The following is a 23,538-nucleotide window of genomic DNA, read 5'->3' as shown; positions in this document are numbered from 1 at the left end:
AGTCCTCAGTGCAGCACATGCTAAACACACTCCCACACCACGGCCTCATTAAACACACGCCAGCACCGCCTCTGTCTCTCTACTTCTCTGTCGCTCTCTCTCTCTCTCTTCCTCTGTCGCTCTCTCTCTCTCTCTTTCTTTGTCGTTTGCTTTCTTTTTCTCTGAGCTCTTCGGCAGTGGAAGCTAACTAGCGCTAGTAAGTGGAAACTGTTGAGGTGTATGTGCAATTACAGTCTAGTATAGCACAAGGTTCGGGAAAGAGTGAGAACTTTTTGGTGGAGAGAGACTTGTAAATGTGAAGTGTGTGTGTGTGTGTGTGTGTGTGTGTGTGTGTGTGTGTGTGAATAGAGAAGAGGAGGAAAAGCAACATCAGCTTGTCCAGGGCCCTACTCATTATCCCATATCTACTGACACATAACGATGTGCTGAGCTCCTAATGACCCCCTCATCTGTTCCATGCACCCCCCCCCCCCATCTCTCCCATGCCCCCTTCCGACTATTGATAATGACTAATGACATCGCAGCGCATGTATACTTCACTGTGCTAAACTATGGAGAGGAGGTGGAACAGAAATGCAAATGCATGTGCAGTCATTATTCCGATGGAATCCAAATCTACAACAATTCATCTCTAAGGTGTCTTTTCATCTCTCTCTCCCTCTCTCCTCTCCCTCTGTCTCTCTCTTCTCTCTCTCTTTCTCTCTCGCTCTCCCTCGCTCTCTTGTCTTCACTCTCCCTCTCTCTCTCTCTGACATTTCCCAGCTTCTCCTCCCATGGTCCTCCGTGTGCAGCAGATGGTGTCACCTCTTTAGACAGGTAGCAGCTCTGTCAGGTAGCAACTCTCCACCGCAGGAAGAGTCACACTCGCTGTCATGTGCGCACCACCTCACACCCCCACACGCACCACCCCCCGCACCACCCCCCCCCCCCCACACACATACACACACACTCGCCCTCAGCCAGCCAATCAGCTCTCTGTGTCAAGCCCAGCCCATCAGGACATGGGTATGGATGACAAAACCACTCAGATCGGAACAGATATGTATACACACCTATCCCACTCTAAACATACACACACACACACACACACACACACACACACACACACACACACACACACACACACACACTTTTGTCCTCTCATCACTCACCCACTGGGTGCGTTCTCAAAGTCTTCCTCCCAATAGCTGCGGCCCTCCTCTCGGTGCAGGTCAATGTCGCGTGTGGACGCAAAGCTGTGGCCATCCCCCCCGTGGAAGTACATGGCGTTCCCCTCCGACTGGCAGGCATGCTGGCCAATGAGACAGGAGAAAGACAAACGTGTGTTGTGATAATGTGTCCATGGGATTTAAATTATTTATGTTTGTTTGTGTTTATGAGTTATGAACCATGATATAAAAAAAGTGTGTTGAATTATCGATTTTAATGACACTTGTGATTATTTTATTTGACTTATGTAACCATGAGAACCAGTACTCATTTACAATATGTAGGGGAAGAATATGGCATAATGGTTGGCACTTGCATAGTGCCTTTGCACTTTCCTTTCACTCTAAAGCAGAAAGCAAATACCAAGCATATGCCTCTAAACACTGTAAATGTAAGTACAGGATCTGCATGCGTCGGCAGCATACCTTCACTGTGGCGCCGGGGAAGAAGAGCCAGTTGGCTGTGTCGGGAGGGTCCAGTGTGTCCTCCAGCAGGTTGGGCCTGTGGGCGGCGTTGATGAGCAGCACGTTGTCCAGCCCCCAGCAGGACTCGTAGCCGTCAGGGCTGGAGCTCGGCTCCTGGGCCCAGCGCAGCCGCACGCCCTCCCCTCTGGAGCCCAGCGGCATCGGCAGCAGGTGCACCACCGTGCTACTGTTAGACGGGGCCCTGAGATATGGAGAGAGAAAGAGAGAGAGAGAGTGAGAAAGAGAGAGAGAGAGAGAGAGAGAGAGAGAGAGAGAAAGAGAGAGGGAGTTAGTGAGGGAGAGAGAGAGAGGGAGTTAGTGAGGGAGAGAGAGAGGGAGAGAGAAAGAGAGAGAGTGAGTTAGTGAGGGAGAGAAAGAGTGAGGGAGAGAGAGAGAGAGAGAGAGAGAGAGAGAGAGAGAGAGTTAGTGAGGGAGAGATAGTTAGAGAGAGAGTTAAGGAGAGAGAGAGCAAGAGGAGGTGAGGGAAGGAAGAAGGGAATGAAGGAATGGATGAGTGGATGAATGAGAGCATATCTAGATGAGTGGATGAGTGACAGCATATCTCTTTGGTCTAACCTTAAAAGAAGTAAATAGGAAAATTCCAAGAGATAAATCAGCAAAAGGAAAAAATGAACGGGTAGAAAAAGAGGACTCTTATAGTTGCAGTTCTTAGATAATGAAATATTACATACACAATAGAGGTTGTGTGAAAAAATGGAAAGGCAGGGGGGCATACTACTGGTAAACATACTTTACAAAATGTGTAGAGGAATGAAAAACAACAACAATCTCAGAGCACTGAGGTGTGAGAGTGTGTTTGGTGTGTGGAGGAGCTAGGTGTGTTGTTTCCATCCACAGGTAGATGTGCTTATACAAAACCAGTGTAATCCGCAGACTGCCAACCTGCGCTTACACAGAAGCTCAGCCCAGCGTTTACACTCCATTATGAAATTAGGCCTCGTCTGGTGGGCACACAGACACACTAAACAAGCTGTGGAGTAACAGAGATGGAAATGAGAAATCAGGGGGAGGTGAGCGCTACTGACAGATGGAGGATTAGGACTGGATGTCTGTGTGAGGAGGATAAGAAATGGAGAGAGAGAGAGAGAGGAGAGAGAGAGGAGAGAGAGAGAGAGAGAGAGAGAGAGAGAGGGAGAGAGAGAGAGAGAGAGAGAGGCAGAGACGGACCTGATCTTCTCCAGGGTGATCCAGTCATCGGAGCTGTTCAGGCTGTACGCAACGATGATGCTGGGGTCAGAGTAGCTGAAGCGACAGGAGCCGGAGCCTAAAGAAAGAGATAAACACACACGCAGACATACACCACACACACACACACACACACACACACACACACGCACACACACACACACACACACACACACACACACATACATAAACACACACATAAAAACAGGGAATTGGTGGAACAGATTAATATGCTTAAATATGTGTGTGCGTGTGTATATTTGCATAAGCAACTACACACACATGCTTTCTGTACTTTGTCTGCATATGAGTGTATGTGTATGTGTGTGTGTATGTGTGTGTGTCACAAATCGGCCGGACACGGAGCAGACTTAGCACGCTCGTTCCTCATGACTCGACAGCTCAGCGCATTAGTGTCAGCACGCTAAGCCCCACAGAGAGGAGGCAGGAGACGTAGCCGCCACCGCTGCCGCCGCCGCCGATGCAAAATAACGTGTCAGCTTTTTCAGCATCAATTCAATTTGGGCACTTGAGGCTGCCGGTGATCCACGGCCGCCCCCAGGGCCTCCGACACTGAGCCCCTCTCTCTCGCCAGGCCCACAGAAATGATGTCTAAACAGTGTCATGAAGGAGAAATATGTCAGGGTGTGTGTGTGTATGTGTGTGTGTGTGTGTGTGTGTGTGTGTGTGTGTGTGTGTGTGTGTGTGTGTGTGGGAGCGAGAGAGAGATCGGCTTATGGTCTGCACGGAGCCAATGCAAAGGGGAAAAGGATGAGCAAAATGCTGATCCAGGCTTTAACAGGGACTGGCCCTTCTTTAGATCTGCTGCAGGACCAGAGAGAGGGAGAGACAGAGAGAGAGAGAGAGAGAGGGGGAGAAAGAGAGAGAGAGAGGTAGAGAGAGAGAGAGACGGAGGCAGAGTGGGAGGTGGGATGTGCCCTCCAGCAGAAATGTGTGGAGAGTTGAAAGGTCAAGGGTGACTAATGGATGGGTGCACTATCAGAAGCCCTCCAGCGCTGCACTGTGGCAGGTCCAGATAACCTCTCTGGGCTCTCATGCGCTATGCATGGCCGAGTGCAGGTGCTCTTCCTCACTGTAGCTGGGAATCTCAGGGGGACAGCCTGCCGTGTTTGCTGACCACACACACACCTACCACGGTTCACACTGTAAATGCATGCACTAACACACACGCACACACACACACACACACACACACACACACGCACCTACCACGGTTCACACTGTAAATACATGCAAAACACAACTCAGGGCTAAAAATGCATCTTGCTGAGAGGAGCCCTTCACTGTATGTGTGCGTATGTGTGTGTGTGTGTGTGTGTGTGTGTGTGTGTGTGTGTGTGTGTGTGTGTGTGTGTGGAGTCTGTGTGGGTGTGTGCGTGTGCGGGGGCCTTCACTGTGCACAGCATAGCTTTGTTGTCTTTCTCATAGTCTCTGCAATCGAGTAGGAATTTGTGTAATGTGTGTTGATATGTGTGTGTGTGTGCGTGTGTGTGTGTGTGTGTGTGTGTGTGTGTGTGTGTGTGTGTGTGTGTTGCTGTTGCATGAAAGCATATAGGTGAGAGAAGATCACTGCAGAGTAATGCAGGCAGGAACTGTGCAGTGCATATAATGGACATCAAATATAGAGGACTTCTAAAACATCACTTGGTCCTCCAGGGTGGCTTTCTAGGGCCACTTTAAATCATTCATCAGCGAGAGGAGACACAGAGCGGAGCATCATTCTGTCTCAGTGAGCCCCACCAACCGCTTGCATTTCACACCGAACAGCTAACATGACTTCACAGGGACGAGCCACTCACACACATTACACAGTTAGATGAACTGCCGTGTAACTCATCAATGTAGCCTGCTTAGTCATTTACTTAGATCTCGTCCATTACACACACAACATGAAGTGACATGACATGGTAAAGCAGCTAGGAGTTTGCCACTAGTTGTGAGAGTCCTGACTGAGAGAACAATTGTGAGCTCTAGGCAACAAAAGCAGCTTTCCATGTATGAGATAAGCAGTCTATAGCCTATAAGGCCTTATCACCCGGAGAGAAGAAATACTCTTTTCTGATTGGCTGGTGGGGTGGCTATTAATTCTGAATAACAGGACACCGTTCCATTTCAATGCTTATGAATGGTAACTATAACAACCATAGTAGGACGACGGTTGCAGCGCTCTAGAATATTTGGTTGCAGGCTTCGCAACAATGGAATCAACCGTAAACAAGCTAACTGTCCATGCCTTTGCTGTTATAGGGCCAACGAATGTTGTACAACAAGCTGAACTAGTGAGCTTCTTTTTAAACGGAACCGCGTGTTTCCTTTGCTTTACAGTGGCAACCGGGTGATAAGCGGGATAACGGCCTTCGAGGTGTGTCTAGTTATACGGAATTAATGGACTCGGGCGGAGGCAACTCCGCTGCGCGTCGGGGAGTTTTTTGCCCCTTGCCCTCGTCCATTAATTTCGTATAACAGGACACCTCGGCGGCCGTTATCCCTTACATAACAGCTCTTTACTCGCTCTCTCTTTGAAGGTTTTAGGACTGATTTTGGCTAACCCCTTGCAGTTCCATCAGTGTTTCAATAGCAACAGTTGTGTGTGTGTGTGTGTGTGTGTTTTTACAGTAAACCTTCGGTGATGTACACAGGACTTTGGGGGCGATGCCATGTGAACCCTAAGATGCTAGCGTATGGGCGCTATGTGAGATGCTAGCGTATGGGTGCCATGTGAGACGCTAGCGTATGGGCGGCATGTGAGACGCTAACGTATGGGTGCCATGTGAGACTAGCGTATGGCCGCTATGCTGCTACTCACCCAGAGCGAACTGCAGGACGGAGGCGGTGCTGGTGTTGAGAGGCACGCTGGTCTGGAAGGGGACACAGAGCAGAGAAGAGTGAGCTCACAGTACCAACACAGCTGGTGTGTGTGTGTGTGTGTGTGTGTGTGTGAGTGAGTGAGTGTGTGAGTGTGTGTGTGTGTGTGTGTGTGGGCTCAGTGCTGTTTGCGCTGTGTGTCTGCTAATGTGGTAAACTGAGATAATGCCAAACAGCTGCATCAAAAGGCTGGCATCAGAGGAAAGACTCACAAGAGTAAACAGAATGTATGCTCCAGCGTGTGTATGTGTGTGTGTGTGTATGTGTGTGTTTGAGAGATAGAGAGAGTACGTGTATGCATTATAGTAATGAATAAACTCCATTCTGATTAAGTATGCAGAATCAGTTTTATACACGATTTTCTTCAAAAGCAAATTTCCACGAGGACCAATACTGACGGTCCAAAAACCTACATCTGGTCAGTTACTGAAAGCCACAAAAGACACCATGGCCACCTTAAATGGCCACTGATTTAAACGTGACATTGTGGCGGATGCTCCAAAACATTAGTTTAAATGTAACTATTACAAGTGGCTCCAATTGATGGTGTTTGCCCCCAGATGTCAAAATGCATTAAACATTCTGCATGTTCCACTTAGCGTTCTAAATGTTTTGTGAAAGTGTGTAAATAATTGCTGGGAGAATGGCAGGGCTGGTGGCTGGGGCAGCGGTTGTGTGAGTGTGTGTGTGTGTGAGAGAGAGAGAGAGAGAGAGAGAGAGAGTGTGTGTGTGTGTGTGTGTGTGTGTGGCAGCGGTTGCGGTGAGTGTGTGGTGTCGGAGAGTGGAACGAGAGGCGGTCGCTGTGACTCACTCGTCTCTGGTGGTGCTGGTGCAACTGTGGTCTCACTGTGGTGCAGCTAACATGTACTGGGTCTAGGATTGGCAGTGTAGTTGAGACATGAGTTGTGCTTGTGTGTGCGTGTGTGGGTGGGTATGGATGTGGGAGGGTGTGGGTGTGTGTGTGGGCGTGTGTTACCAGATCTCTCGGAGACTATGATTCACACTGTAGTTGAAACAAGGCTGTGTTTGTGTTTCTGTATGTGTATGTGTGTGTGTGTGTGTGTGTGTGTGTGTGTGTGTGTGTGTGTGTGTGCATGTGTGTGCGTGTGTGTGTATGTGTGTGTATGTGGTTGTGTGTTGTGTGTGTGTGTGTGTGTGTGTGTGGGTGTGTGTGTGGGTGTATGAGTGGGTGTTATGTGTGTGTGTGTGTGTGTGTGTGTGTGTGTGTGTGTGTGTGTGTGTGCATGTGTGTGCGTGTGTGTGTATGTGTGTGTATGTGGTTGTGTGTTGTGTGTGTGTGTGTGTGTGTGTGTGGGTGTGTGTGTGGGTGTATGAGTGGGTGTTATGTGTGTGTGTGTGTGTGTGTGTGTGTGTGTGTGTGTGCGTGTGTGTGTGTGTGTTGTGTGTGTTACCAGATCTCTCTGTCCGAACGGCTCGCAGAAGGTGACCGTTCTGCCGTGCATCAGAACACCACACTGCTCCCCCACCTCACAGTTACTGCACTCGGACCTGAGAGAGAAAAAGACATAAAGACATTACACAATATACTGGACACACCTACGACAGCTTAACAGGCACTTCTTCACCACATTGTTCATCTGTCCGTCTGTGCGTCTGTCTAAGGTGGTGTTGAGACGACAACCAAAACGATGAAAACGGTGATATTTTTCTGTGTTTGACCCTGTCATTTAGACGCAAACGGCGGTTTTAGTCCCCCGCAAATGGAGTTTTTAAAAACTCCGGGCTGATCGTTTTTTTGGGAAAACTCTGTTTGTTCGTTTGCGTCTAAACAGGTACAAATGGAGATTTACTGTATGTGACGAGGCGGAGATTTTCAAGAACATTCATTTCAAAAGAGAAAGAGTAAGTGATTCCTTGCTGTTGTTGCTATTTTCGGGATTCTGATTGGCTAACGTGGGCTTGAGCTTCTCATTACACTGCCACGTACAGGTTTGGCATGCTCTTGACGGCATATACCCAGGTTAGTGTAAAACGAAAACTTTTCTGAAAACTGACTGTGTGCACAATGTTATTTCTGAAAACAGAGAGGATGAAATGTCTGTTTATGAAAATAGCCGGCCACGTGTAAACGTACTGTAGCCTAAAGCCTAAATGACTACAGGTGTGGACAATTCCAAGTCCACCTACCAGATGCTGAAGTCGAGCTCTGCCAGAAGGTTGGAGTCAAAGTCGTCTCGGAGCACTGCGTGGGTTCCATGCACCTCCGCTACACAAAAACAGTGTCAAGGTATCTGACATGCATGTTTACACATAATAAATAAAAAATAATAATAACTTAGTTTTATATAGCGCCTTTCAAGACACCCAAGGTTGCTTAACAAACAGGGTGGGGGTTGGGGGGGGGGGGGGGGGGCGGGGGTAGAGGCCAAAGGCCTCAGTGAATAGGTGTGTTTTGAGCTGCTTTTTTGAACACAACATGTAACACACACATACACACACACACAGACATACAGACGCACAGACGCACACACACACACACACACACACACACACACACACACACACACACACACACACACCATATAACACATTTTTGGAGGGTGTCGTGGAGTGGGTAGCTGATGTGTTGACCGGTACTCACCTAAGCTGGGCCTCACTGGAGATTCTGTGGGAGCTGCAACACAGATGGGAGAGAGAGACGACAGGAAAATCATGAGTTGAGTTTGGTGCTCTGTGCTCTGGAGAGGTTAACATACTGTATGAGCAATATAATGAACTCTGACCACTGAGGAGAGACGGACTGCGTGACGCGTGTGTATATCAGCTCTTTCAAAGGCAGAAAGTCATATTTTTCATTATTTTTATTTTTCCTTTGGCCAGCTTGGGTCAGATGACCTAGCTTGTTTCCCAGAAGAAATCCCCCCCTTCCCGCTCCCACGTCCTCCCTGTAGATAGTGCAGCAGAGCGGGTCAGTGCAGGCGTCAGCTCTGATGTTAATTCCTCTGCGAGAGCGGCGCCATGATTAATGCCTCCCTGCCAATTAACCGCTGTCCTCCCCAGCGGCTGACACAACCCAAAACGCTCTCACTCACTCTCTCACTCTCTTTATGTGTATATACAGTGTATATATATATATATATATATATATATATACACACACACACACACACACAAATACACAAATACACACACACACAAGCACTGGCCCCTTCTTGTCCACTACCCAAAAGCACCCCCCCCCCCCCCCCCCCCCCACACACACACACACACACACGCACACACACACACAAGCACTGGCCCTTCTTGTCCACTGCCCAAAGCACTCACACATACTGTACACATATACACACACACATACGCACACAAACACACACACACATACAGTACACACTTACCACCTCTATCGTCCCTACCGGAGGAGAGGAGGCTGCAGAGACTAGAGCAGGTCAGACACTTGGTCAACTTAGCTAATGATGTGGGAAACAGCCCTAACACCTTACCAGAAAGAATAGTGAACTTTTACTACTTAGATAACTCCTCATTGTTTTGTGGTTAATGGTAAGCTTTGGAGTTAACATGTGAACTGTATCTAGGTCATACAATGATTATCTACACCTGAATGAAGTCATTTTCTGTCCTATTTGGATGGTTTGACTTTTGGTGCTGGGATTGGGAGACTTTGTAATAGGGGAACAATGTCTTTTCAAGAGAGAGGATCATCTCTGGGTGTAATCTATGGTCTTAATCACGAGGGAGCTCACCATCTCTGAATAGGTAAATCTCACAGAAAGAATCAGCTCAGGTTGGACTGAGAGAGGAGAGCTGGGAGGAGACAGAGAGGCAGAGAAACTTTCTTTCACTAACACGGCACAGCTCAATTTAGAGCCACTAAACTCCCAATTCAGGGGATTTGCAGAATTGGGTCCTGTTCATCTCACAACAATTGACTTTCACTGAACTCCAACTTCCCTCCTACAACAGCAGTTTTCCCCTGCTGATGCCACTTCTAATGCACGGAGAGGAAGAGAGAGAGAGAGAGAGAGAGAGAGAAGATTACCTTTCAGTCAGCGACTTGTGTATCTTTTTTTAAGTTAAATGCTGACGGTAAAAGTTGGAGATTTAATACAGTGTTTTGACAAAAGAGGGGGAATCGGGAAGTATTGGATGACCAATCATGCGGACAGGGAGGGAGTATCGAGTGCAAACACAAACACGAAAAACACACAGCGAACTCGACGGGGGAGTAATTTGGGACTTCACCGGAGCCCATTAAAGGCATATCAAAGCACTTCACTCTCCATCGTAATCCACACTCCGTCGGCAATGCAGAACACGTTCCGAAGAGTCCGTCAATCAGGCCAGGCCTCTTCTCACTGCCCATTACAGCCTGTTAGAAGGCACTCGCTGTGAAAAAGCAACACTATAACCACAGCACGCACTTCCCTCCAGAGCAGCAGTCACAGCTACAGAGAAGGAGAATGCTGACTGCATGCTAATCGAGCCCTGTTCTGTCTCTCTACCCATCTACCAATTCTCTCTCTCTCTCTCTCACCTTCTCTCTCTGTCTCCCTTTCTCTCTCTCCTTCTCTGTTTCTTGCTCTCTCTTGCCTTCTCTGTCTATGTTTCTATCTCTCTGTCTCTCTCTCTCTCTCTCTCTCTCTCTCTCCTTCTCTGTTTCTCGTTTGTCTAAACTTGGACTCCCCATTTACAAACAAATCAGGCCTCATTACGTGGCCAGCTCGCTATCGTTCCCCTGTCCAAATCTGCGCTCCACTCTCTTCCAGGAGATCTGTCTGTTCTCTCCATAGCCCACATGAGCCAGAAAGTTCACTAATCCCTCTCTGCCCCCCCCCCCCCCTCCTCTACCCTTTCTTGTACATTTCATGCCCCCTCTCTCCTCTGCTCTTCTCCTCTCCTTTCCCCCCTCTCCTCTCTGAAGCCCCACTTGCATGCGGAGAGCAGACAGTAGCAGTCATTTTTCGGGGCTGGCTTAATCCCTTCTCACTTTCCTAAAGACTTCAATTAGCGCCCCCTCCATTAGCGGCTCACGGGCACTAATGCCTGTATCTCCAAGGCCAGGGCTTACACCGGCGGCTCCGCTCCGCTCCGCTCCGCTCCCTCGCCAACACCCCCCAACCTTCTCCACCTCCACGCTCCACAAAACACAGTGCAGGGTGGTGGCAGTGCGCACCAATCAGATCCGTGGCGGCAGGGAGATTGGGGAACTGGAGGGTGTGTGTGTGTGTGTGTGTGTGTGTGTGTGTGTGTGTGTGTGGGGTGGGGGTGGGGGGGGTGTTGTTCAAGCTTTGACAGATTCCCCCAACATCCCAGCACAAAGGAGCCGGGGCGCGCAAGTCACTTCAGATCTGCCCTCCTAACCCCCCCCCCCCCCCCCATCCTGCCCACCCCCACCCCCACCCCTCCCTCCCTGCCCACCCCCACCCCATCCTGTCCACCCCCACCCCATCCTGTCCACCCTTCTAATCTCAGTTATGTGACCGCAATTTAATGGCTTTGTGTGAGCTCTCTCTCTCTCTCTCCCTTCCTATTGGTCCTCTCTGCTCTGAAGGCCTCCAGAACGCCGCGCCCCTGTGAGCACTGAGAGGGGAGCCGCAGGGCGTAACTGAGTGGAGTCATTTGTTGACTACAGTGAACAAAAGTCGGTGTTGTTTTCTCTCGTGCTGTCCTTCAGCACGAACTGCTCCGAGGCTCGCCAAAGTCGAGAGAAGTCGAGAGCAAAACTTGAGCACATCAAGGCAGAAACAGTCCCATGGAAGCCTGGTGGAGATCAGTCTCATTGGTTGGGAGGCAGTGCTGCCTTCCTCTCTGAGCCCACACCCCTCTAAAGAGTATCAGGGGGGTTATCGGTGCCAAGTGATTTGATGCATGGCAGAAATCAAAGGCCCCTGAAGAACCAGAGTGCAGCCTATCAGGAGGAGCTTTGCTCTCCGTGTCCCCGGAGTATCCATCACTGCAGGAACTGGCCCGGTCCAGGTGCTCAAGCTCATACCAGAGACCCAGCTAGCCAAGTTAAGAGAGACTTCAAGGTTCCCTCAGCGATGAGGGACGAGCAGCCTGTCAAAATGACCCCCTCCCACCACCTCCTTCTCCACCTCCTCCTGATCATCGTCCTCTCCTCCCTTCAGCGCGTGTCCCTCGGGACAGCTGGCCTCCAGTGAGTTATATGTGACTTTTAATAATCCATCAGCAGGAGAGGGGGTCCGGGCGCCCCATAAAGGGTTGATTTATGGGGCGCAGGGAAATTACAGGCTCTGCCGTGGCCACCACTCTGCCCGGCCTGTCACCGGAGGGGGCGGCAGGTGGTAATGGACTGCTCGAGCCCTCGGACATCGCCACCCAGCCACCACCACCACCACCGCTGCTGCTGCTACTGCTGCCAACTATCCAACAGCACCTCTGTCATAGCCTATCTGGCTGATGCCGCCCTGGCTGCTGTTAGGCAGCCTGTTAGGCAGGCTCTTCTCAAGTTTTCGTCCTCTCCATGTCATATGCCAAGCCTGGGCTTCGTTTCTCACTCGGCACCATCATTCCTGGCTCGGCTGCGCATCAAATACAGGACAGGGAAATGAAAGGCAACGTTTTCATGCTTTTTTTTTTACGTTGCTCGGAGAGGTAATGGGACTAAGTGGGTGTACGGTAGATCAAGGCTTAACCGTCAGACATGTAGGGAACAGGGTGGGGGGTGGCTGGGGGGAGGTAGGGAAATGCGTTGCTGCCGAAACGCTCCACCTGACAGTGGAGGAGTTATGTCTACCAAGCCAGGTTTCCCCACATGAAAGGGGGGAATGCAGGAATCTGCTCATACGTCTACGCAGGCTGCCATTTTAGCTCATTAGCCTTTATGTCTGGAGTAGTTGGGGTCTTGATTCAATTTGACAAATAAAACTTTTAATGAAATTCATTCAACAAGCCGATTTTCAAGGGTCTCTACTGGTGGAGAAATAACAAGGGCTCCCAGTGTGTCCTGTGTTCCAATGTTTCCACTGTGTTCTATGGTCCAATATTCCCAGTGTGTTTTATGTTCTGATGTTCCCAGTGTGTTCTATGTTCTGATGTTCCCAGTGTGTTCTAAGTTCAGATGTTCCCAGTATGTTCTATGTTCCGATGTTCTCAGTGTGTTTTATGTTCCGATGTTCCCAATTTGTCCTATGTTCCAGAGACACTAGGCAAATATCTATAGGCCTGTCTTGCAGTTGGTAGCACCAGAGATAGCTTAGGCTATTAGAGGGCTTAAAGCAAGGACATTTCTGTGCCTGAAGTTCTGTGCCTGGTTAGGCTGAATTCAGGCACAGTGTCTAATGTGCTTTGATTTGAGCTTTAAGGCTGTTGGGCAAAATAAAGCCTAGTATTGTGCCAGCAGCCATAAATCAATTTGTAAAGGCAATGTCATTTTTTAAAGGAACGTTATTAACTGTTCTTCTATAATGTTCTAACTGGTTACCATTTAGATGAGAGGCCTTGGAACGAACTCAGAATGAACCGAAATGAAAATCATTCTGTTTCTTAGTCCCTGGTTCCCAGTGTGTCCTATGTTCCGATGTTCCCAGTGTGTCCTATGTTCCGATGTTCTCAGTATGTCCTATGATCCGATGTTCCCAGTGAGTCCTATGTTCCGATGTTCCCTGTTTTCTGCATGGTGCTCAGTTCTCTTCATAGTTGTTTTTCTCACTCTGTACTTTGCAGGACTTTTCTCTCTCCTTCTTTCCTCCTCTCCTGCTCTCCTCCCTTCCCCTCCTTCTCTCCTCCTGTCTGTCCTCCTCCAGGCCCATGTCCACTCATGTGCAGGACTTTGCAGGACTTTACTCTCTCCTCCTTTCCTCCTCTCCTCCCATCCTCTCCGCCTCTTCTCCTGTCCGTCTTCCTCTCCCCCTGTCTGTCCTCCTCTTCTCCTCTCCTCATGTTTGTCCTCCTCTTCTCCCCTCCTTCTCTTCTCCTGTCTGTCCTCCTCTCCATCCTTTTGTCCTCTTCTCCTCTACTGTCTCTCCTCCTCTCTATCCTCTTCTCCTCTCCTCCTCTCCTCCTGTCTCTCCTCCTCTCCCCCTGTCTGTCTTCCTCTCCTCCTCTCCTCCTGTCTTCCTCTTCTCCTCTCCTCCTCTTCTCCTGTCTGTCCTCCTCCAGAACCCTGTCCACTCATGTGCACTCTGCTGCCCGGCGACCCCCTCCGCTGCCCCATATCCAAATCCTGAGTGTAGACTTAGAGGCTCTCCCTCTTCAGCACTCGCTAATCTGCTCATTTATTCCTCTGATTCCGTCTGTGATTCACCCATTCATCTCTCTCTCTCACACACACACACACACACACACACACACACACACACACACACACGGATCATAACCCTGCCAGGATATTCATAATTTCTTTAGCTGCTCAAGTCTCCTCTTAGTGCTTGAACTTTGAAGTGGCTTGAGCTCTCATCTCTACTTTGCCTCTTAAACATGCTAATGCTCCATTTGGCTGGATTCTTATTGCACTTCACGCTCAGGACTGCTCTTACTCTACATTTGGGGAAGTCCTTTGAATGATACCACCGATAAAGTACTTTGCAATTTCATTTAACAAATTCTCCTCCATTTGGTCAATCCACTAGTCCTGATCTGTGGAGCTGGGTTGTGACATTCAGGGTTTGTTTGGGCCAAGAGAGACAGACAGAGATGGAATAATCCCCCCAACTCCTTAACCACGTCTGTCATCGCCTGTCTTTAGATCTCCATCGGGCTCCTGACTTGAGTTGTTCACTTAACTCAAAGAGTCAACTAGGGCAGCAGTCATCACTCCTCTCTCTCTCTCTCTCTCTTTCATCTTTTGAAGATTCGAGAGCGGAGGAATGTCAAACAACCAGAGCCGTGTGTGTTGGGCAGAATGACACTGGAAGGATGACAGACTGGGGACAGGACTCAGTGACACAGAACGCTCCAAAACACCTCTGTGCATTCACACATCCCCAGAGACCACTGTGATCCTGCTTTTCTCCACCTCTCTCTCTCTCTCTCTCTCTCTCTCTCTCTCTCTCTCTCTCCTCTCACTCTTCTTTCTCTATCCATCTCGCCCCTGGCATATTCCAATCTCATTTGGAATTCAGATTCCCTGACAGTATTCTGCCAGGGAGCAAAGATGTGGAAAAAACCAAGAAAAAAGAAAAAAGAAAAAAGTGACATATTATTTGGCGAATTAGCCGGTAACGAGGTCAAGCTCCCTCTCTCATCTCTTCCCTCTACGTCTCTTTTTTCCTCTTTTTATGGCGTTTGATCTCCCTGTTGCTGGCAGCCCACCGTCAACGTATGACCTTCAACTTTCTCATTAACGTTTGGCCTCCATCTCCACTCCACTTAGAGAGAGAGAGAGAGAGAGAGAGAGAGATGGTGTGCCCCGTACTGACAAGGATTTTACAGGGAACGTCCCACACCTTCCCTTGCTCCTCTTCATTCCTTTTCTCCTTCTCCTCCTTTCTCGTACGTTCTCTATCTTAACCTGCGTTCTATCCCTCTCTCTCTCTCTTTCTCCCTCCCTCTCTTTCTCTGCCCCTCTCCTTGCCGTCAGCTGTTCTATTTCTCCTTCACATCTCATCTCCTCCTTGCCGGGTCGCCTCTGGTCGTCTCCGGAGCTGTGTGTCACCCGCTCAAGTTCAGAGTGTCTTTGCCAAGCGGCGCCGAACACTTGCCAACACACATCCACTCCGCGGGGCAAGTGGTTGCGTTTCGCGAGCCGTCCTTGCAAGCCGAGGTGACCGGACCCCACCGTGGCAGTGTGGGGCTGAAGCTAGGACGGGCACCCGGGCGAGATGACATGAGTTGGGCACGACGACGCGTGTTGGCAGCTCCATGGCGCTTCTCTGTGCACTCTTTAACACTCACTCACTCACTCACTCACTTACTCATTCTCCTCTTTGGCTAGCTGGATGGCTCCATGTCCTGGAGAGGTCAGTAAGTGCCTTGCGGTGCGCTGGGGTTGTGCCAGCAGCACCTCTTACACCGACTTGTTTTTCTGTTCTGCTTTATCACTGTGGGATGAGTGGGTGTGTTTGGCCAATGCTATTGCTCCACTGACTTCTGTCTGACTTCGTTTTGCTGCAGGGCTTCAGATTTCACTGGAAAGTACAGTGCAGTGTCTGCACACTGAGCCTGTGTGCTGCTGCTGAGTACTCACTCACGTTAGCATCCAGTGGCCTCAGACCTGTTTTAGGTATGATGTCTTTAAGAGGATTTAATGCTTCTAAATATTTCCTTTGGAGTTACTTGAATTACTTACAGGCCAAACTGAATCTGTCACAAAAACCTTTCCATGTTGGGATTCACTACCTCGCTTCACAACTCTACAAAATTTTTTAGTTACATTTTGTAGTTACACAAGCTCTTGCAGTATAAATTCGTCCAATGAGCAACCTTCTCTAAACACTAACACTGGGTCTCTTTCTGGATACTCTCGTCAGTACACTTGGATTTAATATTTCACATATGTAAAATTATGTACATATTATTATGTGGATTAAGTTATGTTATATTTACATTTGTATTTAAGTAAACAGTCTGTGAATTTCAATAAAGTACTGTAGTGTTTTTACAAATTGAATATGACCACTGTGCTTGCAACATCAACTCAATATAATCTGATTATTATCTGATTATTATCTGATCTGAAGTTGGTGGTCACTCCCCCTTCTGCTATGTTGTCAAGATGGTCATCATTGAGGTAGCGAAGTATCCAGCGGTACACAGAAGTTTTGACCGTTATGAGTGTATTGTCCAGGTACTCGTGGAGCATTCCAAGTTGCCATGGTTGTCATTGTGAACTCTACATAGTGAGTGTAGGTATGGAAGAACCTGAAATGGGACTTGCTGTAGCTCAACTCTGAGCCTCCTGCATGCATCCTGACCAACACCCCGACTAGGCTGCTCAGCCGCTTCAACAGAATCACAGTGCAATACACAGAACTAGAGGAATCCTCCTGCCTTCCTTCACTCCCTCCTAACCTGTCCTCTACGCCCCCACTCCACCTACCCCACCCCACCCCACCACCACCCCAACCCCCCAAGGCCAGTCCCCCAAATGGGTAGAGAGAAATGAGTGCTCCCAGTCTCACCTCCCTGCTCACACAGCTGCTGGGCCAGGGCGTCCTTGAAGATGATCTGTCCTCGATGTGTGGCTGTGGCCCTGGAGAGAAAGAGAGAGAGAGAGAGAGAGAGAGAGGGGAAGAGGGAGAAATAGAGAGAGAGGTTCAAAATCACCAATGATTCTAGCCAATCAGAGGACACTGAGGGGGGGGTAACGAGCCCATTACCTGAAATGAAGATGAACATAGCACAGATGGTCTAATATCAGTGGATATTAGTGTGTGTGTATTAGTGTGTGTGGTGTGTGTGTGTGTCAGACCACACTCGCTCTCTGAGTGCCTGGCCATAGCTTTGGACTCGGCTCTCGGGGACAGGAAGGTGAAAGGTCAGGAGGTCAGTGCAGAATAATAGGACTGAGAGATGAACCAAAGGAGGCTGAGTAGAGGTCCACTGCAAGTGGAGCAGGAGATAAGCCTTCAAAGTCCCCCCAAAGTCAAACAAGAGGAATTCTCCAAACAGCCAAAGGTCCACAAGGAGCACGGCCCGTCTGCATATATTTCAGAGCTGCTGGAGCATGTCTCGTTGAAAACCATAATAAAAGTTTTGAAATAAAAGCGATTATGGCCTTACATCTGAGGTTGCGATTGTTTCACAGATGTTTGAGGAAAGAGAATTTTTAGTTTGAACTCACATGGATGCAATTCTGACATGGCTACAGGCTGGAAAATACTTTTACATTCAACATCTTGTGTATATTAGCTTGCACTGTTTTGCTAAGCTCCATTCTAGAGTTAATAATAAATTGCATATCTGAAGGAGATGCAACAAACACAAAGAATGGTAATGTCTTTAAAATCACTGTGAGCACAGCCCTTTCTTTAAATATTTAGCTGTGGGTAAATCAGGGGAGATTGATGTGCTAAAACTGGCTCCAAATGAGCTCTGCACCATCCAGTTTAAAAACCCTGCTTAAAAAATTAGGCCACATTTGCATTTTGATTTGCAGTTAAGTGCATGAGTTTAATCGCAAACAGAGATGTTACGGTTCGTGAAATATGGTGCCACTTCCCTCCCAGTGTGCTGAAACAAGGGCACAGACTCACTGTGGCCTTGATGTTGATGATCAATACATGTCTGGCCCAATCTGATTCTACTGCACATCTGGCATGGAAACCTATTGGCCATTGCATCAGGTGAACTAACTCATTGTCAAAGGCCCGGGGTGCATGTTAGCACATGTATTGGCACTGAATGCAGATGGGATGGTTGTGTTAAAAATATGATGCACATGTGCATATGGGGAGGTTTTCAAATGTAAGATCACAGAGCCAACACTGGAGGCACATTAGGAAGTCCATAAACCTGACATATGGACAAACATACTAGACAGACACACATAAACACACACACACACACACACACACACACACACACACACACACACACATTCTGACACATTCCCAGCATGCATGTACCTGTTTCCAGCACATGCATTGACATTACCAAGCCATCGCACATTAAACCTCTGTGTTCAAATACAGCATTTAACCGTGCGTCATTAGTAGCCCTCCCCACAGGGGCAGCCAGCCCAAGTTCAAATGCTACCACTGCTGTTAGGGAGGAGTCATGGGACCCTGGCACCACGGACCAGCCAAAATAATCTCATAAGTGAACACTGCTCTGTAATTACAGCCTAATGAACTTACGGCTTAATGAGGACGGGCATCTGGCTAAATGAATCAGCTGGCTCGCCAAGTCTAATAGAATAATTTCATCAGTACGGCTAGCCCCTTTTCGCCGCGACTACACGACAAGACAAGAGGACACTCTCCTCATCCATCCCTGCCACAACAAAGTTATCCACGAGGAAGGAGAGAGCACTCTCTCGCTCGGGCCTAATGTTTGGCCAACTTGCATGAAAAAAAAGGTGCTGTGTCACTGTGCCAGCCTGTGTCAGTGACAGTGCAGTTTGTCATTGAGGGCTGATGATTTAGCGGAGCCTCAGTCCAAAGGGCGGTCTGATTTAAGGCCTGATTTAATCAAGGCACCGCATCAAATCTTCTGAACTGAACTGAAGCACTCCCTCCCTCCCCTCCCTGACCTCCTCCCCCCTTCCCTCTATCCCCGCCTGCCCCCTCCGGACAGAGCTTGATCAGAGGGTGGACAGAGCTTTGAAGCGGGCAGGCTGAAGAGAATTGCCAAGATATATCTCTGCTAACGAACACGCAAAAAAAAGATGTGAGCTGTTTGGACCGATAGCACTGCAGAGAGAGAGAGAGAGAGAGAGGGAGGAGGAGTGAGAGAGAGAGAGAGAGGGAGATGGAAGGAGAACAAGAAAAAAGGAAAAATGCAGAGGAATAAGAGACAGAAGAAAGGAAATAGAAGTCTTAAATCACTTGAACATAACGAGGCATACATTACTGCCTTTAGAAGCGGGGTGGTTTGTGAGAGAGAGAGAGAGAGAGAGAAAAAGAAAATCAATTGTAGCCCCATTATTGTCAAAGACATAAAGCCGTAAATATCGCACTGGAGGTCCTTTTTTTTCCCATCAGCCATTTCACCGTTTCGCTAAGTGTCATATGTTTTGAGTTAATGGCCTCTCCGTGATGGCATGACCAATGATAATGTCTCGCCCGGCTCATTATTGAGCATTTGCACTGGAATCAAATGCAGAGATTCAGCACAGAGCAGTGCCTTCAGGCCTAAGAGGGTTTCTCTGGGTTTGATGGCTTTGGTCTGGCATCATCATCACCAGCATCATCATCTGGTTTCCGCCAGAGCTCACCATTCCCCCTCTGTGGCTTTTACTGGCTGGTGAGTTCAGCATGTGCGACCAGGTTGTCCCCAGACATCTCACTTCCTCTGGTGCTGAGATGGAACCTCCTCTCTCTCTCTCTCTCTCTCTCTCTCTCTCTCTCTGCTCTGTGTTGCAACCTCCTCTCTTTCTCTCTCTCTGCTCTGTGTTGCAACCTCCTCTCTCTCTCTCTCTCTCTCTCTGCTATGTGTTGCAACCTCCCCTCTCTCTGCTCTCCAAATGAAACATGCGTTCAGGGGGCTCCCCACACACACAGGGGCTGTCGGAGCCACTCTGGATCAAACCTCACAGCGGTGATGCAAGACAGAAGCCTTTCCCCTCTCAGACTCTGCTCTGTCAGCACATCTGTCCACAGGCCAGAGGAGGGAACAGGTCAGACTAAAGGCCATTCTCCCCCTCGGAGACCAACGCTGAAGTGCAGTCCATGTGGGATCCTAAACAGAAGTGTCTGAGAATACTGTTGTTCGTTTGATTTCACAAGAAGGATGAATCTTAAGTAAAGAAAAGGAATAAGGGGTCATTATAGAGGTCAGTCTACATTCAGATATTACCACAACAGTCCTTAAATAAACTGTTGAATCTCCCTTTGGAGAGGATGCCATCTGACTGGGACATAATGAACCCAAGGTGGGTAATATATGAGTGCGGGAGGCCGATGTTGCCTCTTCGAATCACTTTAAGGTCGTGCTGTCACCAGTCATGGATGTTGTTTTGTTTACATATTCATGATGGCTCATGAATAACTAAAATGTTGCTTATGAATGAATAACAAAGGCATGCACACAGGGCATAGAGGAGAGTCTCGAGCAAAACAGCTCCTAATTACATTCATATTTCACAACTTGGTTTTGGTATTTATGAATAAAAGATGGAAAGAAGTAATGACCGACAGGAGGCAATGTAGGAACAAGAAGCTGACATATTTACTAAACACACTATTGGTTGTGTTCATTTGCAGAACACAGAGAGAGAGACAGAGAGAGAGAGAGAGAGAGAAAGAAAGAGAGAGAGAGAGAAAGAGAAAGAGAGAGGGTGGGAGAGGGCGGGAGAGGGAGAGACTCACAAGTAACAAGTGGATTTCTCACATACGTGTGACACCTACACACCTAACACACACACACACACACACACACACACACACACACGCATGCAAGCACTTAAACAGCCATACAGCCGTGTACTTATTGAACATTGAAATGTTAATTTGGCCTTTCCACGGAGCGGGGGAGGGGAGGGTGGGGGGGGGGAGGGGTTAAAAAAAGCAATTAAAGCCCCTTCAGAGGGCCCATGCGTCACTCCCGACTCCGACTCTGACTTGCACACAGTCCTTCCATCACTCAACACCCCAAAACCAGCTCCATCCCTTTTCTTATCCCATTAATCTGCCCACACATCCCAACGCTGGAGCCCAGATAAGGGGGGGGGGTTAAAAAGATTCAAGGACAAGCACAGAAAGGTGGAATAGGCTGGGATTGTATTTTATCAACACAGAGATATCGCTCCCTCTCTCAATCTACAGTATGTCCGTCTCTCTCCCTCTCGCCAACTCTCTCCCTCTCTCTCTCTCTCACACACACACAAACACACACACACAAACACACAAACATACATTCACCTACTTAGCCAGTAACATCCATGTGCAGGGACAGGTTGTCAGCGCGGACGTCCCCAGGAGCGAGTTGAGCTGCTGGGGTAATTATGGGGAGAGGCTCCCTTGTTTGATTACATGCTCCTGTCCACCAGCAACATCCCCACTGGTGCAGAGCTGACAGCTCCAGCTAACCACATAGCTCCGTATGCACACACACACACACACACACACACACACACACACACACACTCACACACACACACACACACACACACACACTCACACACACACACACACACACACACACACACACACACACACACTCACACACACACACGCCACCCACTCATCACCCCCCCCAATCCTACCGCCTCCCCACACTTGTCATGTCACACTGACTGCCACTGCCCCACAGCCTGAAAGCTAACATGTAAATATGAACACACACACACACACACACACACACACACACACACACACACACACACACACACACACACACACTGTACACAGAACATCCACAATAACAAGCACACATACATAATACAGATGTGCAGTGTGCACACAAACACACTAAATTAACCCCCACCACACACACACACACACACACACACACACGCACACACATGCAGGCATGGTATTTATCCAAAGTATATGCTTATATTATATGCATTTTTTCATATATAGTGCATCTACAGAAACTGACATACTGTCTATACCATACTGTCTGGGCAGATGCATAGTGCCTCGACTACCAACTTCCCCGTCGCTTCAAATCCCCAATTAAAAGCTCATTTGCTCATCTTGCCTTCTCCGGGTGGGTAATGGTGATTAATACCAGGCATTACAGGCAGAGCTGGTGCCACTCGCTCACATTCATTTCATGAATTTGGACCTCGCCTTTAAAATAATTCAGACTAATTGCTTGATTTATCCTCCGTGTTGAGTACCAGCTGTGATAGCAGAAACGATAATCAGCGGGAGAGGGAAAACAATGTTTATCTTTTACTTCTCCTTTTTTCTGCCACCCCTCTTGCTGCTCTTGTTTTAATCAAATCATCGCTTTTCTTCCGTTGTTGTCAGTCATGATTTTCTTTCAGTTTTCCAGACACAGACATCATTTCTCTGATACTAGAGGCCTCTAGTTGGTATGGCGCCTGCATGGCTAGTTTGATTCTATTCATTACTGATCTTCCTACAAAGGAATTAAAACCGGAGAGTGTTTTTTTTTATTGAGGCCAGGAGTGCTTTCCAAGTACATGCAAATTTAATGAACGCACAGACAGGGGATTTGGGACTTGTTGGCAAATTACCTGCTCGTTAGCAGAGGGTCAGGGGAAAGTCTCGTTTAAGAGATGCCGCGAAAAAGAAGTGACCTTGACAACAATTACCAGGTAATTAGGAATTTAGGAGATACAAGCCTGGGAGTGAAAACAAGCAGCAAGTCGAGGACACAGAGGACGGGTACTGAGATACAGACAATAATACAGACAGACAGAGGAAACCTATTTACTATCAGAAAGGTTTTAAGGAATCACAGTGCAAAAAATTAAGAGTTTGGTTCCTAAACGCTATAAATCCATTTTTGAAAACATTAATGAGTCATGTTATTTAATTGTGTATTTCAGGTCATATCAATACAATTGCAGTTCTGTTGTTTTGATTGAGTAAAGATAAATCAAATAACAATACCCAACTACATTTCCACTGAAATTACTTGGAAAACACAATTAAAACAAATAATTTATGAAAATTCATTAAAATGGAGGATATAGCATTTTAGAACCAAACTCTTGTACTATCTTGTACTCTATTATACTATCACAGGTACTGTACTATGGATTCACATTACAACAATGAGAGGTCATGAGGTCATGTTCTTGTGCGACTTGTCTCTTATGGATCTTTTCTCAACTCATTCTAAAGACTGCTAAGGGAACTGTGCTGGAGAAGTGGCGTTACGTAAACAGCAGAAGCACTAGATGTTTTAGATGGCGTGTTGATGGAGAGGAGAGGACAGGACATCTTTTGAATGTCGCCATCAGCAGCCAGTGAGAAACACAGACAGGCTGCTATTAGTGCGTCATACACGGATGCATTAGTGGAGAGAAGGACGCACACACTCCATACTCCTACTCAGAAAACACAGAACGACGAACGACACACACACACACACACACACACACACACACACACACACACACACACACACACACACACACACACACTCCACATTCCTACTCAGAAAACACAGAGCAACACACTCTCCTTTTAATTTGACCACAATGAACACACTCCACCTCCCGGCACACAAATATATAGTTAGAGTTACACAC

General features: G+C 48.0%; 1 protein-coding gene across 1 annotated transcript in view; it reads right to left on the bottom strand.

The window, feature by feature from the left end:
- Nucleotides 1–23,538, bottom strand: part of reln (reelin) — a 134,045-nt gene that overhangs the window by 44,156 nt on the left and 66,351 nt on the right. Inside the window, 8 exon segments of the mRNA XM_042110561.1 lie at nucleotides 1,152–1,291; nucleotides 1,635–1,875; nucleotides 2,862–2,958; nucleotides 5,707–5,758; nucleotides 7,178–7,274; nucleotides 7,914–7,992; nucleotides 8,368–8,400; nucleotides 16,826–16,896. Coding sequence (XP_041966495.1) covers nucleotides 1,152–1,291; nucleotides 1,635–1,875; nucleotides 2,862–2,958; nucleotides 5,707–5,758; nucleotides 7,178–7,274; nucleotides 7,914–7,992; nucleotides 8,368–8,400; nucleotides 16,826–16,896 — 810 coding nt within the window.

The sequence above is a fragment of the Alosa sapidissima genome, chromosome 11 (assembly GCF_018492685.1).
Source record: "Alosa sapidissima isolate fAloSap1 chromosome 11, fAloSap1.pri, whole genome shotgun sequence".
In the NCBI taxonomy this organism is placed as follows: domain Eukaryota; kingdom Metazoa; phylum Chordata; class Actinopteri; order Clupeiformes; family Clupeidae; genus Alosa; species Alosa sapidissima.
The sequence above is the reverse complement of the archived record's forward strand: the minus strand, read 5'-3'. Positions and strand labels throughout refer to the sequence as shown.